Here is a 17595-nt window from a genome sequence, read left to right as displayed (position 1 = left end):
GTTTTATTCTCTTCCCTGCAGGGTAGAAAACATTAAAGTGATAATTAACTCCACAAACAAATGAATTAATGTCAGCTGGTTTCACTTATTACTAAATGTCATTTAATTAATGCCACTTGAAACTTACATTTAAAAATACAAGTCTTTTGTCCATTAAAGATATTCAAGGACAAAAAAATACTATCACTTTTAGAGGAAAATAAATTAATATCTATGCCCAAGAACAAAATTGTAAGTCACTCATTAACCTACTACAGAGTCACTTAGCAGGTTCAGGGAGGATAGTGACAATGAGAGTCAGTGTTTAAGTAATCTGACAACTTAGTTACACACTTTTAATATTTTAACCTTTTAATTGTCCTGTTTTACAGCCAGCAAACCTGAAGCTAAGGTGGGATGAGTAACCTGCCTAAGACCCTCAGTCAAAGGAATGCAACAAATTGAGAGGAAGGTCTAGTTCTTTTTTTGTTGTTTTATTTTTTCTTTTTGCAGTACTGGGCTTTGAACTCAGGGCCTTGTGCTTGCTAGGCAAATGTGAACCATGACTCTTAACCCTTTTGTTTTTAGGTTATTGTTCAGAGAGGGTCTCTCATTTTTGCCCAGAAAAATCCTCAGGCTGCGATCCTCATGTCTTTGCCTCCTCAAAAGGTGGGGTTACAGATCTGGGCCACGTGTGCCCAGTTTAGCTTACATTTACTGCAGTTGGCAAAGTTAAAAAAGTCACACATGGAGGATTCCTGCTGGCAACCACAGACTGTTAAGGCCTTGGTCAGAGCCATACAGAACATTCATTTAATCTGTAATCTTGAAGTTTGCTATCCTTTTGTTATAAAAACACATTTAAAAAAAGGGGGGAATGTAGCTCAGTGGTAGAATACTTGCCTAGCATATACAAGGCCTTGGGTTCAGAGCCCCAGCACTTCAAAAATAATTAATTAATAATAAATGAAAATAATAAAAAATTTAAAAAGCGAAATCAATAGTTTATCTGGTGCAAAGCCCATTTGTACTAAAAAAAAGTAGAGATTTCCTTGTAATTTCTTGTGATTATGGTTCTTATTTACAATGTGACCACATATGAACGTTAGAAGCAAATTATCTACCTTTACTATGAGCTAGGAAATAGATATTTCTGAAATAAGTAGGACAAAGAATTCCCTTGTTTTTCTTTTTGGAAAGAAAATTAATAACATAAGAATACTACTGAGAAAAAATTAGTTTCTATGAAAACATGTATGATGGTTACAGCCTGATGAAATAGTAATTATAAGTAACAGTGTTGTGAGAAATTCATGGACCTTCAGTAGTGGTCATCCATGGGCGGAGGACCATCAGTGATTTTTACTTTTTTTTTCATATAATTTTCCATTTTAGAAGCTTTAGAAGCTTTTTTTTTTAACTTTTATACCAGAAACAGTTTTAAAAGCACAATTAACTTCTTTAGCTTCCCATGTCGTTAGCTATCATTCTTTGTCTTCACTTTGACAAGATCATACTTTTCTTTATGACAAAACAGAGATTTCAGTTGTAAAATAAACATGGATTTTCCTGGAGGGAAAAAATAAGTTATCATAGATCAAATGGCCTTAGTGAGTCAGAGAATAATCTCTGAATGTCAGGCTCTGTTTTAAATCTCCATGGCTTTGAGGTTTAATCAGAATGCTGAATCTTTAAAAAGCCTAAAAACTTTAGACATCTGTGGTCTTTAGCAGGGACAGAATGAGGTAAGCTGCCTTTCTTCCTTTATTTTCTCTGGATTGACAGGCTTACCCCTGTCCTGCCGCCCCTCCAGAAAGCAGGCAAAGCAGTAAGAGAAAAGTGAAATGATATTCTGGCTACAAGTATTGGTACATTTGGAGATTGCTTAAGGGATCTGGACTAACACCTAGTAATCAACAGGTGCCTTTGACAATGAAGAAAACGAGTAGGAGCTGATAGGAAGCTGCCATCAGTGGGCCTCCCTTGGAGCTCCACTGGCACAAAGGAAGCAAGCAGGATATTCAGGGAGAACTCTGGGGTCACAAGAAGGGAACCTGGCATGCCTTGTGCTCTGCACACAAGCATTGTGTCATTCAATCCTCACAACATCGTGGTCTGGCTTCACAGATGCGGTGTGAGGCCCCCCAAGAGAGTGACGTGGGTGAGGTCACATGCCCAGCATAGGTGGTCACGGGAGTCTAACCTGGATCTTCAGGGGTCTTTACTTGCAAGGAGAAGACTAGAGGTAGTCAGTGAGACACACCCCCGAACTAAAATGAAGCAAGCATATTCCCACTACCGTCAGGAACAGGCTTCCTCATTTCCCCCACAACACCCACCACAACTTCACAGGATAAATAGGTCCAGGGCTAGTCTTACATAAAATTCTTCAGATGCTTCTGGAGGTCCAGGAAGAAGAGAAGCCTTTGGTGGCAATTTGAGTTCATACGTCATTATACTCCACCTGAAGAGAGAAAATTTGTTACCCAAAATGTCTTTAAACTTTAAAAAACTATTGCCATATATGTATACACGTATGTATGTATGTATGTAGACACACCATTTGTGGACTACTGTTTTATTGTATTTCAAAACCTAATAAAAGGAAAGAGATGAAGCTTTGGAAACCTCATAAGACACTGGATTCTTATTTTACAATTTCCACATTTACTATCACCCCAGTTAGTGGTGATATGTTTTAAGACCAAATGTTTTAAGACCATGTCACAGTAAGAAATGCTCACCTCTACCAGGACTTCACACTTTTCATTAGGGGCAGTGTGCATTCTGGCTTTTTTTATTTTCCATTTTAGTCTTTAAATAATGGTCATTGCAATTTACTACCTAGACTTTAAGTTATTAATGAGTCATAATCAAAAATTCTAAAATAATATCCTAGAGTCAGTAAATACATACTACCTTAGTTTTGACAAAATCATGATTTTAATGACAAAACAAAGATTTAAAATATAAAATAAACAGATAAATTTTCCTAGAAGGAAAAATACAGTATCATAGATCAATATGAAAAATAAAACATTACCCATGTACCAAACACTCTTGCCAAAGCAGCTTGTACATACATACATGAATTAAAATTAGGTAAGCATCACTTCTTAATTTAAGGAATGAATGAATGTAAACAGAGGTTGAGGAAAAATATTAATAGAAATAATAATTCAAGCCAATTAAGTTCAATTATCAATAAGTATTAATTACATTGAAGCATTTGGTGTTTAATTAAGTAAGGAAGATTCTAGATTTCTATCTAAAATAATGACTTCCAAATCTGGAAAGAACAATTGGGCCAGGACATTACTGTAGCCTAACAAGATGAGAGATAATGGTTTTGCAGACACAAAGCATTTTAACAGCAATACTGTTAACACACAAATTTTAAGAAAAATGCAACACAGTTGAAACCAATGATAGAACCTAGAGGCAAGTCCCAAGTTTAATATTTAAACAAGTCCGTCTGTACTATTCAGACTAACAAGAATAAATCTTTGCATAAAGACCCAAATTCCCAGAAACTCTTCCAATAAACACAAACTATGTGCTAGGATATATAAACTGAATAGTTACTACTATTCAATTCTTGTCATGAAAATATTATTAAAAAATGTCTTTGAACACCATCCATCCATCCTTCCACCCGTCCATCCATGAAACAGACATTCTGAACATCTCATAATGAAAGACAGGGTCTAGAAACACGAAGTAAAGAAGACTTCCCCAATGAAGCATATGTTCTCACACAAGGATAATACAGTAATCACAATAATTAAATTTACAAATACCCAAACAGAAAAAAGTACAATTGGAAACATAAAAGTCTAGGTCCTTATAAGCTAGAAACACTTTTCTGGTCAAACGATAGCTAAGGAAATGGAAAAGAATTGACCCAATGTCTCCACATTCAATGCTGACCCTCCCTCGGCAATGGGATGGCTAGAGCCGAGGAAACAGAAGAAAGTGGCAGTAACCGAGGATGGAGTAAGGCAGAGATGCATATTAGTGTCACCTGCATAGTGTCGGAGGCCAGGAGGCCAGGACTTGTCTGTGCCCATGTGCTGTAAAGGGAGAGAGTGCAATGCTAAGAAAAGACCCTGGGATCCAGAGTCCAGATTCAGGTTTAGAAGCCTGTCCTAGCACTTTTTAGCTAGGTAACTGTCATTATAGCAAAACTTCCTGAGCCTTTTTACCAAGAAAATGGCATGACAACATTCCTTCTATCTCTAGGAGGGCAGTGATGACTAAATAAGACTAGAAGAACCAGGCAGACAAAATTAGTTGTCTTTACTCTCACTGTCTGCAGAAGCCTCAACCTACATCTTTGTAAAATGGTCCTAACAACACTTTTCTGAGCAACACCAGTGTTGTTTTAAAGACTAAAAAAAATTTAAAAGCCTATAAAATGTGAACTATTGCACAGTCATTTTTTCACCTTTTCTGTGATTGCTAGAGTAACCTGTTCTTTTTTTATAGACAGTAAATTCGTAAAGAAACCGTAGGAGCAAGATATTCTTGTTTCTAATAATGGTCCTAAGGTTTTGAATCCAGCTTGATTTTTTTTGTGTGTGTTTTTTGCATGTCTGTTGGTATCACAGTCTCATCCTAAGGTTGCTGTTTCTCCACTAACCACCGAGAGAAGTGAAATTCTGTATAACACACAAGAAAAAGCTCACATGCAGGGAAGAGGAAACACCCAGCAAAGTTTCCAAGGATGCATAGGGAATGACCATTAAATTTAACAGAGATCCTTTAACACATTCGTGTTGTCTGGTAAGGACAGAATTGGACAGGTGGCTGGGAAGTCACCTCCAGGCTCTTTTATAAAAGTGGTGATTTTATTGATTTCTTGCCAGTCCTCCCCTCCCCGGTTTTGTGAAGGTACACCTGACAAAAACTGTGTATATCTGAGGTGTGTAACTTGAAGTGTTGATATACATAAAGTAAATCACCACAATTAAGCTGATTAGCATCCATCACCTCATAGTCATCTGGCTTTTTTAAACCCCAGCTGTTTTTAAGGATTGCAGAGTAAATCCAGCTCCACCTTAGACGATAAACCATTATCCAACCAAACTAGTGAGTGTCTCTTTCATGCAATTTTGGATAAATATAGACAAATGTTCTACTGTCCAGTTCTTTTTAAAATATTCTGTCAGCAAAGGAAATAGACATTACAATATTACCTTATGATAGACAAGGTTACAATTAATTAGGTTACAGCTCCTCTTAGAGTAATTACATTTTAGATTGGTGGCTCCCTGATGAGATTTTGTTATTTTCGGGAAGATTTCCACAGATGGCTAATTCTATCAAAGTTGTTTTGATGCATGCTAGCTCAAGTCTGTAATGATATTTTGACATTTGTCTTCTACTCATGGGAGTGGGGTAATTACTGCTTACTGAATCCTGTTGTTCCTAAAACCCAACTCTGAACACCTTCTCCACAGCAGTCAGGCTACACACATTGTGATTTCTGTTTTATGCATGGGTCATTCCAAGAGAAAGTAGTTAAGAGATGTGGTCAGCTGAGTGTGGTGACATCTATAATCCCCACTACTTGAGAGGCAGAGGAAGAGGACAGAGGGCTTGAAGTCAGTGCAGGCAAAGTTAGGGAGACCCTATCCCAAACACAAAATTAAAAACAAAAAGGCTAGGGGCATAGTTCAAGTGTTAGAGTGGTTGCCTGGTAAGCAAAAGGCCCTGGGCTCAATACCCAGTACCACTACATAAAAGGTAGATGTGCTCAAGAGCAGCATAAACACAGTGAATTCCTTCACTGAAAGCTGTCTTCTTAACAGTTCCCGGTCCCTGGGACAGGATCCTTTTCATTTCTTTTTAATATTCAATTCTTTGTTGGCTCAATTCATTCTTAATATACATAATTAAAAGGAGACAGTCTATCAAATCTACAGTTTATTTATGTCTTTCTCAGCTGAAACCACAAGATGATAGGGACCTACTTTTAAAACTCAAAAAAACCCCACCCCTTCCAAAATTAACTACTTTACTTTTTCCATTGAAGAGCAACTAAAAGTAGTACCAACACAGTCTCCTATCTTCAAAATAATGGGGACATTGGGATTGCTTTTCAGTTTATTAACAGTTCTTTCAAAAAACATCTGTATGGAGAGTCTACTCTGTGCAGGCACTATTCTTCATCTTAGTGATCAAACAGTAAACAAGACGAGGAAGTTTCTGTCTTCGTGGGGCTGAGAGTCAAATTTCAACTACCAAAAAGTGATTTCAGTATGCCATTTTCAGCCTAGTTTTAGAAGAGGGTTCTCTTTTACCTGTCCAACATTTTGGTGCTGGCTCGTTCCAGCTTCTCTAGAATCTGAGGAAGTTGAGTGTCGTCATCATATGAACCTCCCCAGCCAAGAACTCGAGCAAGATCATTGCCTGTACCCAAGGGTAATACACCAAGCTGACACTACAAGAGAATGAACAGTGAGACTTCAAGACAAGTTGAGAAACAAGGACTGTTACATTTCTGCACCTCTCTGGAAAATATGTTACTATGCACTCACGCCATCTAGCAAATAAAAATAATAACTAACTAGAACTTGCCTGTTTGTTTAAGTTGAGTTTGTCAATTTCTGACAAAACCCAACCTACACTCCCATCTCCTCCACAAACAAGAATCCGGAAATTGTCGAACTTCTGAAATAATCTTAAACTGAAAGTAAAAAATATTTTATCTTAGTATAAATAAACAACAAAAAACCAGTTTCAGCAATTATCATTCTGCTTTCTTTGGTATTCATGGTCAGATTAAATATAAGAACTCTTAATCACATATTAATTATACCATAAAAATTAATTCGTGTAATTTTTAACTGAAGAAAACCATTAAGCTATAAGAAGAAATAGAGATCAAATTAGAAGGAAATGAGAGAACAAATAAATATGAAGCAGAACCAGGACCAGAAAAGAGAACTACAGAAAAAGTAGCTTTTTAAATTTTTTATAAATTTGTCCTTTAGCTGGCACTGGTGGCTCACGCCTGTAATCCTAGCTACTCAGGAGGCAGAGACAAGGAGGATCTCAGCTTGAAGCCAGCCCCAGGAAACAGTTCTCAAGACCCTATCTCGAAAACACCCATCACAAAAATGAGCTGTCAGAGTGGCTCAGGAGGTAAGACTGTCTGCCTAGAAGTGGAAAGTCCTGAATTCAAACTCCAGTGTTACCAAAAAAAATTTAAAAAACAAAGGCAAAGCAATAGATGGTGAAAGTGATTTTTCTCTTCCCATTACAAGGATATGTCATCTCTTAAGAATTACAAACCAGGGGCTGGAAGTATGGTTCAAGTGGTAGCCTGCTTAGCAAGTGTAAGGCCTGAGTTTAATCCCCAGTACTGTCAAAAAGAAAAGAAAAAAGGATTATAAACTGAGGAGGAACTCTAAAATGGGGCTGTAAGGAGTGAGGGGGTGACTCACGCAGTTCCTAAGGATCTTCCCACCCTTGCCAATAATGTGTGGCCTTTAGCTTGCCTTCTCTCTCCTCTTAGTCATAAGCCAATCCTTTTACTTCTGTCCCCCTTCATCTCAACTTCTGATGCACTCCATCTCCTGCATGTACCTTGGTCAACTTCAAGTATTGTGGAAAATACGAAACATATATTGTAGGCACAATCTCAAGAAATTTCCCAAGAAGAGATCCCTGGAGGCTTAAAGGAGTCATGTGCATACTAGAAGGGCATGAGGTTCTCAAGGTGTATTTCCCTCCAGTGAAAATGTTATTTAGGTGTGAGGCTCTGAGTTCAAACCCCAGAACCACCCAAAGAAAAATGCTATTTAATTTTTTCATTCAGATTCAAAGTTATAGGACATTTCGGAAAGCTGAAAAGTCCAGCAAACAAAAATATATCTTTGTCATTTGTGTGAACTGTATCCGAAACTCTTCAGGAACCTTGCCTGTCAGGATGGTACCTGTACCCTGGTTAAGTCATTGCTTATGTGCATTATTATTATAAATCAACATTAGCCTTCTGTGCAAATGACTTTCTAATATTAGTTTGTATTTTATATCTATCCAAGTTGATTTTTCTTGGAGTTAAACAAGTTGTTAGTGTTGTTTGATGTAAGATATATTCTAAACAAATTTTGGAACTTGTAAATTTCATAAGAAATCTAGAATTAATATAAAGAAGATTGTGTTAAACTTATAATTGGAGCTTTAAACAAGGAAGGGTGTGGGGGAGAGCAACACAGAGAGGTCTAGAGGAATCTGTAGTTTTCACAAGTTGGAGAAGCAGATGCAAGGGTTGGGGATGTGACTCTGTGGCAGAGCACTTGCCTAGCACGTGTGTGGCCCTGAGTCCAATCCCCAGTACCATGGGGGAGAGGACAGGGGCCAGACACATTTCATGTATAGTGCTACATTTCCTTCAAATAAGATTAGGCAATAAATTAATGAATTACCCTAAGTGAGGCCCTCCATTCATTAAATCAAACACCTGAGCTGGATTCAGCAACTGTTTAAAACGACGAAGGAACTTTACTCCCTGGTTATCTCCACTCTTAGAATTGACAAAAACCAACAGAGGACTAACACAGAATGAAAACGTTGCTCTACAGAAACCTGTAAGAGAACAAAGCAGAAGATCAATGGACAGCTCCCTCTTTTAAATTATTAACAAACATTCAGAGAAAGGAAGGCAAATTCACAAAATAAATGGTTCATAAAAATAAAGGACTCTGTTTATTCCTGGAACATTCAGTTATAATTTTGTACCTAAATAGAGACAGGTTTAGGCCTTATATTAAAATATGCTCTATAATGAAAAAAATCATACCAAAAACAGTAAAATTATTAATCACAGATAATTTGACATATACCACCTGCCTTAACAGCAAGCATAAGAAAAACTGATCACAGTCTGTGAGTTTACATTTGTCAAAGAACACATACGTTCATATTCAGAATTTTACAATATTTTAGCTCCTCCTTGCTGAGGCCTGAGAAAATATTTTAAAACTTATAATAAATAAAAGAACCATGATATATCAGGGCCTAGAGGAACTATCAGTAGCACAGTTTTGGGTTTTTTTTAATCATATCCTTGTATCTAAGATATCTCCTGGCACAATTCGTATTAAAAGTCTGAAAAGCATAAAGCGTGTTGTTAATGGAAGATATTGATAATGGCATATGGTAAAAAGCCTTTTTTAATCAGACTTGCTCAGAATGGAGTTAGTTATTAATATGCTATTCCAAAACCAGTGTTATGAAAGTTATAAAGTTTCTTCAGCACTTACGTTGTAGGGTTCTGGAAAAAGCAAATGCATTTGTAGGAATAGAAATTCTTGCAATGAAATTACAGGAGAGCAAAATTTAACAACAGCCATGCTAATGGCTCAATTATGGTAAGGAAAAAACACTTAAAACAGTAACCTTTTCAGACTGCATTTCAATACAAAATAATGATCTGATTTTACTTATCAAAATGTAAAATCTAAAGGACTTATACATGGCAATTTCATCAGTATGTTAATAACTATGTTATACTTATTCTTTTAAAAATTAAGTGCACTAATTCAGCAAATTTAAATGAGTGTTACATAAAAAGTGACCAGAATAAACAAATGTACGCATTAACTGTAAACACACCAGAAATAAACATACTTACACTACTGCTACGTACCATCAGAATCAGTGCTATTTAGTGCAATTGGAGGTATGACAGACACTTTACATTGGCCAAGCGGACAGACAGGAGGGTATAAATCTTTGCAGGCAGTGTGTACCTGAAAACAAACAAATAAACCTTCAAGAATCATAAAGACAAATCAATGTTTTTCTATGTTATGTTACATCTACAGAACTGGTCATTTAGTACCAGTAATTTGTAAATTATTTTAATGGCACAATATTTATACATCCGAGAACCAACTAAGAACTTATGGGATGGAAATTTGATTTTTGTCTATGTAGTCTCAACTTGTTTGCGATTGTCTCAAACAAGTAATCTATGGTCAATGACCAGTGGTGAAGGCAAGGAGAGAGGAAGAGAGAAGAAAGGAGAAAAGGAAGAAGAGGGCAGGAGAGACATAAAGAGAAAGGGGAAACACCAACCAGTGTTTCACTATCATGTCCAAACATCAATATGCTATCTGCTACAAAAAAATTCTTATAGCATTTAACACCTGCAATGTGCCTGCTCTTCTGCATTGATCCTGTAACTTTCTATTCACATTTCTTTTATGGCATTTTAATATTACAGTTACTAGCACATCCATGCCTATTTTCCCAGTTAGACTACTTCTCTGTAAGGCAAAGCGGAGTGATCATAGGCCCATCCACAGTGAAGGTGCTAACTCTGCAGAAACAAAAAGTTTTAAGGTCTCTCAAGAGATAATAAATAACTACTGAAACAACGCAAGGCTAACTTACGAAGCAGGAGACAGGCTATTTAGAATACTCTGTGTATCTATCTACAGTGCCTTTAAGTGTTTTAATCAGTACAAGTACACATTTCATAAAGCATTTATTCAACATGGCTTTATTTCATAAGCCCTTTAAGAAAACTGATACACTAATTAAAACTGTAGTTAGCAAAACTTTTGGTAGAAGAACTTCAGTTTAATTGTGATTTCCATTCTGCTCATAACATGTTTTTTAGTTTCCTATTATGATTTACACTAGTTAACAACCAAGATGTGTTTTAGAAGAATTAGTATGAACAGTAGTTTTAAAAGGAATTTTAAAATGCATGAGAATCCTGGGGCAAAACAGAAATATATTTATAATAATTTTAAGTGAGAGAAGCAGAGGATAAAATTGTATCTTCACTATTTTTTAAATTACAAGTTGAGTCATTAGGGTTTGGTGGGGTTTTTGTTTGGTTTTCTTTTTTTACTAGATGACTGTGTTTTAAGCATTAGACATCCAGCTGTGAGAAACTCAGATTTAAAAGGCAAAATAAGGTGTAAACAGGTAAATGATAGTGTATAGGAAGCCTCAGACTAAGAGAGGTTTTACAAGGATGATGGTGACAGAAACAATGTCTAATTTATTCAGGGTGGGGCAGGAATAATGTAACTCAGGTGAGATCTAAGTTGGCCAGGGAAAAGACATTCCAGAATGCTTCCATGCACCATCTGTGGGAACAGTGCTCTTTGTGAAATTCTGAAAGCTGGGAGTGAGTAACATGAATAAGTCCAAAACCTACTTAACTCCTACACTTAAGGCTATACCAATATTAACTCAAAATGGATCAAGGATCTTAATATCAGACCACAAACTCTAAAGTTGATACAGGAAAGAATAGGAAATACTCTGGAGTTAGTAGGCATAGGTAAGAACTTTCTCAATGGAACCCCAGCAGCACAGCAACTAAGAGATAGCATAGATAAATGGGACCTCATAAAACTAAAAAGCTTCTGTTCATCAAAAGAAATGGTCTCTAAACTGAAGAGAACACCCACAGAGTGGGAGAAAATATTTGCCAGCTACACATCAGACAAAGGACTGATAACCAGAATATATAGGGAACTTAAAAAACTAAATTCTCCCAAAACTAATGAACCAATAAAGAAATGGGCAAGTGAACTGAACAGAACTTTCTCAAAAGAAGAAATTCAAATGGCCAAAAAACACATGAAAAAATGCTCACCATCTCTAGCAATAAAGGAAATGCAAATTAAAACCACGCTAAGATTCCACCTCACCCCTGTTAGAATAGCCATCATCAGCAACACCACTAACAACAGGTGTTGGTGAGGATGCGGGGAAAAAGGAACCCTCTTACACTGCTGGTGGGAATGTAAACTAGTACAACCACTCTGGAAAAAAATTTGGAGGCTACTTAAAAAGCTAAACATTGATCTACCATTTGATCCAGCAATACCACTCTTGGAGATATACCCAAAAGACTGTGACACAGATTACTCCAGAGGCACCTGCACACCCATGTTTATTGCATCACTATTCACAATAGCCAAGTTATGGAAACAGCCAAGATGCCCCACCACTGATGAATGGATTAAGAAAATGTGGTATCTATACACAATGGAATTTTATGCAGCCATGAAGAAGAACGAAATGTTATCATTCGCTGGTAAATGGATGGAATTGGAGAACATCATTCTGAGTGAGGTTAGCCTGGCCCAAAAGACCAAAAATCGTATGTTCTCCCTCATATGTGGACATTAGATCAAGGGCAAACACAACCATGGGATTGGACTTTGAGCACATGATAAAAGCGAGAGCACACAAGGGAGGGGTGAGGATAGGTAAGACACCTAAAAAACTAGCTAGCATTTGTTGCCCTCAACACAGAGAAACTAAAGCAGAAACCTTAAAAGCAACTGAGGCCAACAGGAAAAGGGGAACAGGAACTAGAGAAAAGGTTAGCTCAAAAAGAATTAACCTAGAAGGTAACACACACACACACACAGGAAATTAATGTGAGTCAACTCCCTGTATAGCTATCTTTATCTCAACCAGCAAAAACCCTTGTTCCTTCCTATTATTGCTTATACTCTCTCTTCAACAAAATTAGAGATAAGGGCAAAATAGTTTCTGCCGAGTATTGAGGGGGTAGGGGGGAGAGGGAGGGGGCGGAGTGGGTGGTAAGGAAGGGGGTGGGGGCAGGGGGGAGAAATGATCCAAGCCTTGTATGCACATATGAATAATAAAAGAAAAAGGAAAAAAAAATACATGAAATAAATAAATAAATAAAAAATGAATGTCACAAAATGAATGAATGTTACCAGGCTCTGCTTTGTTTTAAATTCTTTGCTTTACCTCTGATTCCTCTTAACCACATAGATGACCAAAGTAGGGAAGCAGGTTAATCAGAAAGGATGAAATAATTAACCCTCACCATTGTTTTACACCAAAGGCATTTCCAGTCTTGTAGACGGAGAACACTGCCACATGTTTTGTCACAGACAGCACACTTGGCGCTCACGGGCAAGTTGCCCTCAAGCCATTGGTGAGGCATGGCGACCTGCGGGGCAAGAACAAAGAGTAGCCAGTGTGAAGACTGTGGAGGATGCCATTCTTACCTCCAGGAAGATAAGGAACAATTCCTTACTTTCCTGAGTCAAAAACATATCATGCATGGTGTTCACTCTTTTACCCCTATTTCCTGAACATCTATTATGCCAGAACCCTCTAGGGTACAGAGATAAGACAAAAGCTCTGTCTTTTGGGATTCAGGAGAAATCTAGCTGAGGAGAAAGGTTTAGATACAGTGATCAGTAAGGGCCATCAGATACAATGGAGACCATGTTTGAAGGTGGGGGTACTTTGAGAGGGGGCCCAAGAGTTAGAAGAGTGAACATGTCAGCCAAGTCTTATAGAAGATGACAGTGTTTGTCAGATAGGGGTCTATAATCCCAGCCCAGCCCAGCAACTACTCCCAAGTTCTATTCGTGTAACAATTTCCCTCAAAATCCAAGAACTGAGGGAACCCATGAAGCAATAAATTAACAATCAAAACTCACAATCAACTAAAACCTTCAAATAATCAATACTCCCACTTAACTGTCCTTATTTTCTACAAGAGCAGAAAAGAAGAGAGGAGGTAGTGAGAACAGCTCTGGGAGAGCAGTGGCTTACTCCGTCCTCGTCCTCTATGATGTCCTTCCCGATGGAGGCCAAGGTGGTCCACTTGCAGTTATTTATTGCCCTCACTGCACATCTTTTGTGAGCTTTGAATTTACACACTAAAAAAAAAAGTCACTATTTTAAAGTGAACAAGGACTTTTGCACCAAGGATTAAAGGAAATCACAACATGAAATCTTAAAAGGGGAATAGAAAGAAGGTAGAAGGAAAACAAATTTTTGAAAAAGTTCAATCTCCAACAATAGTAATGGCATTACAAAAACTGATATGGATTTTTATTTATGAAGCATTTATAAAGTAATAGATTGCCACTTAGAATAGCAGAAGTGAAAAATACAAAAGAATTAGTTTTTGAGGCTAATACACACACACATACTCAAAATAAAATTCAAGAAACAAGGAACTAGGAAAATCCTATTTCTTAATCTGTGTGCTGATTTCCCTACACGAATGTGCTTAATTTGAGAACATTCATCGAGGTGTACATTTATGATATTTGCATTGTTTTATACACATATTTATAAGCTTGAAAACATTAATAAGATAAAAACAATTCAGAGACGTTTTAAAGTGCAAGTACATCAACAAAATAACAAGGCACCCTGGGAAATGGGTTGATGAGGGTCAGGAAGAAGATTGTATCTTCTCTTAAAAACATAACATTGGAATGGCTATATTATAAATGTAGGAGGAAGAAAGATGAAATAATGTTCCACTACAGCCCTCGTAATTCTTCCCAACTGTATTATAAAAGAGGACCCTATACAAGAAAAATAAGAGGAAAGAAATAAGAAAGAAGCAACACCTATGTGGAAAAACAAGTAAACCACAGGTTACCTGACAGGTTAACCATGCTTTATGAAGATCACACCCACACTACTCCAAACACACGATCCTTCTAAGGATCCATGCATTAGGCTGTGATGTCACAACATTCCTGACTTTTCAGATAGTTAAGTGGAGTCCATTTCAGGTAACTGTTGCTAAATTTAAGCATAAGATGGCTTTTTTCATATGACTTTTAAAATTTGTAACAACCAACCATTAACTTTTTTCCCTTAGTACTGAGGATTGAACTCAGGGACTTGGGCTTGCTAGGCAAGTTCAATAAACTTTAAATGAGGAGGTACATATCATGCTCTGAACTGTCCTAATTTGGTGTACATAAAAATAATGGGTTCAGCTGGGCACCAGTGGCTCACACCTGTAATCCTACCTACCCAGGAGGCAGAGATCAGGAGGATTATGGTTCAAGGCCAGCCTGGGGAAATAGTTCGAGAGACCCTATCTTGAAGAAAAAAAAAAATCACAAAAAGGGCTGGTGGAGTGCCTCAAGCTGTAGTTCAAACCCCAGCACCGCAAAACAAAACAAAACAAAACAAAAACAGGTTCAAGTAAGATAACTAGTATGTCTATAGTCAAATTTTCAGAATGGGGCTGGGTCAAGTAGTACAGTACCTGCCTAGTAAGCATGAAGTCCTGAATTCAAACCCCAGTGCTTGCTGATGGAGTGGCTCAAGTGGTAGACTGCCTACCTAGCAACTATGAGGCCTCAAGTTCAAACCCCAGTACTGCTCCCCCCCCAAAAAAATAAATAAATACAAAAACTAAAAGGTCAGAATGCTTTGGGCATCAAGACAACCCCATATAGAAATATCTATGCAGACTGAGCTGGTCTCGCCTTGAAAAATGCTAGTCTGTGCATGTTGGCAACACTTCTTTCTCTTTTGTGTGCTTTGAAAATTCTTTCTGGCAATAATACTATTTTTATTATAAATGAATATGTCACTCAAACACAAGACTTCATATAAAAAACTATAACATTTCAAATGAATTTTGTTGCTGATAAATAACATGAAGACAGGATTATAGGAAGCAAGCTTGACATGGAAAAAAATTTTATTACAATCTGTTTCCTTTGGCTCTAATACAAGTAGACTATTTTAAACTGTGGTTGGTGAGCATCTGTAAGCCTTTTCATCTATTATACTATTTCTCAAAAATGGAGTCCTAAAACTTTCTGCAACAAAGTCCCCAGGGTGTTTTTTAAGTACAAATAAGTATCTGATGATAATAGTCAACTCCTGGGTTTTAAGGGTGGAAAGGAGGACATAAAAGAGAGTAAACGGTGTAATTCTACTGCTTTTCAAAAATCTTCCCGCTAAAAATCAAACAGCCCATTAAAAATAAAAATCAAGCTTTTATAATAAAGTACTTCATACAATGTGCCTTGAGAATTACAAAGTTGCTTAATATGACATATAATAATAATAATAATAAAACAAGACTGTTATTATGGCCACTAAGGGGTGGAAATGATTATTGTGCTCTAAATTTTGTAAGATGACAATTAAACTTTTCCAGACAAGTTATATTCTGAAATAAAGTATTTTTCTCTGAACTGTAAAGCAATTATTTAAAACCTCAGAACTTAAGAAAATATACTGACATGTGACAAAATTATTTTTATCACTACTTAGTCTTTACCACACTGAATCTTTGTAACTGTTAAACAGTAATTGAGATAAAAATTCATAAGTAACTATATTGACATAGTTGATGTTGATTTAAAAGAAAATTCGCATTTAGGTTTTTTATTGTCAAGTTATATTTATACTCAAAAATTATAATTAACATTCTTAAATTAGGAAATTATTTATGAAAACTCTTTTGTCTTCCATATTTTATTCATGCAATAATATGTATATATGACTTTAAAATGATAACATTAGCTACCAGCCAACATGAATCAAGAAGACAAATCAGTATAGACTCATTTTATTGTGGAAAAAGAGCAAAAATGAGAGCCAGCAAATTTAGTGATAACTTCACACACTAAAGCTGGATTTCACTTAAACACTACTGAGCAAATCCTTATTGTATTTGCATCTCCATTATAACTTTTAAGGCCTCTGGTATCCTTTGCTTTTAGTTTTCAGTTTTACAAAGCAAACAGCTTATTCAGGTGGGGGTGGGGTTCAAAAGTTTAAGTATACTTTGATTATGATAAAAAACATACAGAACAAGCATATTCTCATAAAATAAAAAAGCAACTTTTTTTACATTTATAATGCCTTTGTGATTTTGGGCAGTATACTTACTGTAGGTTTAAATTTTCACCAGGAGAGAAAATTGGTATTGATATATAATCTTGTAAAGAAATTTTAAAATCCAATAGTTGAGACTTTTAACAAAATTCGGGAAGAGCACAGTATTTACAGAAGAATATAAAATGTTATTTAAAGATTTTTTTAAGTTTCTTTGCCAACTGGAGAAATTTTCATTTTCTTATAAAAATATTCAGTTATTCCACTATAGACTCAATTACTAAATAATTAAATATGAACTCAGGGCTTTGTGCTTTGCAAAGCAGGCACTGTACTGCTTGAGCCACAGCTCCTTAAATATAGATTTTTAAAAGCATTTTTGGGGTGACAGTTTAAAAAGACATTTACAATAATTCCACAGAGTATGACAGAACAGGCAGGAGTTACACAGATCCACATGAGCCCCTTTGGATTACTAAAAACAGAAAGGTCAATTACATCTTTGTTTGCAATCATTCTTTAAATCTTGAAGAAAAATAAAAAAGATGTTTAATGGCTTTGTCAAACTTTCACCTTCACCAATTTTAATGAGGGAGGCCCATGATGTAATCTGGATTTACTTGAATAATTCTCACAGAACACACTCACACAATTTATGTGACTAGATAAATAGCTTTATTGTATGTATGCTCTCGTCTGCTCATCTGATAGATGAGGAAAGAAAAATCTAAATGCATTAAACCATTCTCTTGGTAACAGTTTTTACTAATAAATACAGAGTCTAACCATAAGCTTTGTTCCTTACCCCTGTGCAGTATCACTGTAAATAGCTGAAACAGTGATTATCACAGATTTTATAATTTAAAATCAATTAAACCTATGACTCTATTACTACCTTTTTATTTAATCATAATTAGTTACATTCAAAATTACTTTAGATAATTTTGTATTTGAGAAAAGAGCTGGTATTGGAAATACACG

The 17595-nt window shown here is 36.3% G+C and overlaps 1 protein-coding gene across 3 annotated transcripts in view; it reads right to left on the bottom strand.

Moving 5' to 3' along the window:
• Positions 1-17595, bottom strand: part of Dgkh (diacylglycerol kinase eta) — a 173415-nt gene that overhangs the window by 47433 nt on the left and 108387 nt on the right. For all 3 annotated transcript variants that reach the window (XM_074043314.1, XM_074043316.1, XM_074043315.1), the window contains exons 7-13: positions 13561-13667; positions 12821-12946; positions 9638-9740; positions 8415-8574; positions 6562-6670; positions 6285-6424; positions 2359-2443 (exon numbers count right to left, since the gene is read on the bottom strand). In XM_074043314.1, the coding sequence (XP_073899415.1) occupies positions 2359-2443; positions 6285-6424; positions 6562-6670; positions 8415-8574; positions 9638-9740; positions 12821-12946; positions 13561-13667 (830 nt within the window). The remainder of the gene's footprint in view (positions 1-2358; positions 2444-6284; positions 6425-6561; positions 6671-8414; positions 8575-9637; positions 9741-12820; positions 12947-13560; positions 13668-17595) is intronic.

Source organism: Castor canadensis, chromosome 10 (genome assembly GCF_047511655.1).
Source record: "Castor canadensis chromosome 10, mCasCan1.hap1v2, whole genome shotgun sequence".
NCBI classification, from domain to species: domain Eukaryota; kingdom Metazoa; phylum Chordata; class Mammalia; order Rodentia; family Castoridae; genus Castor; species Castor canadensis.
The sequence above is the reverse complement of the archived record's forward strand: the minus strand, read 5'-3'. Positions and strand labels throughout refer to the sequence as shown.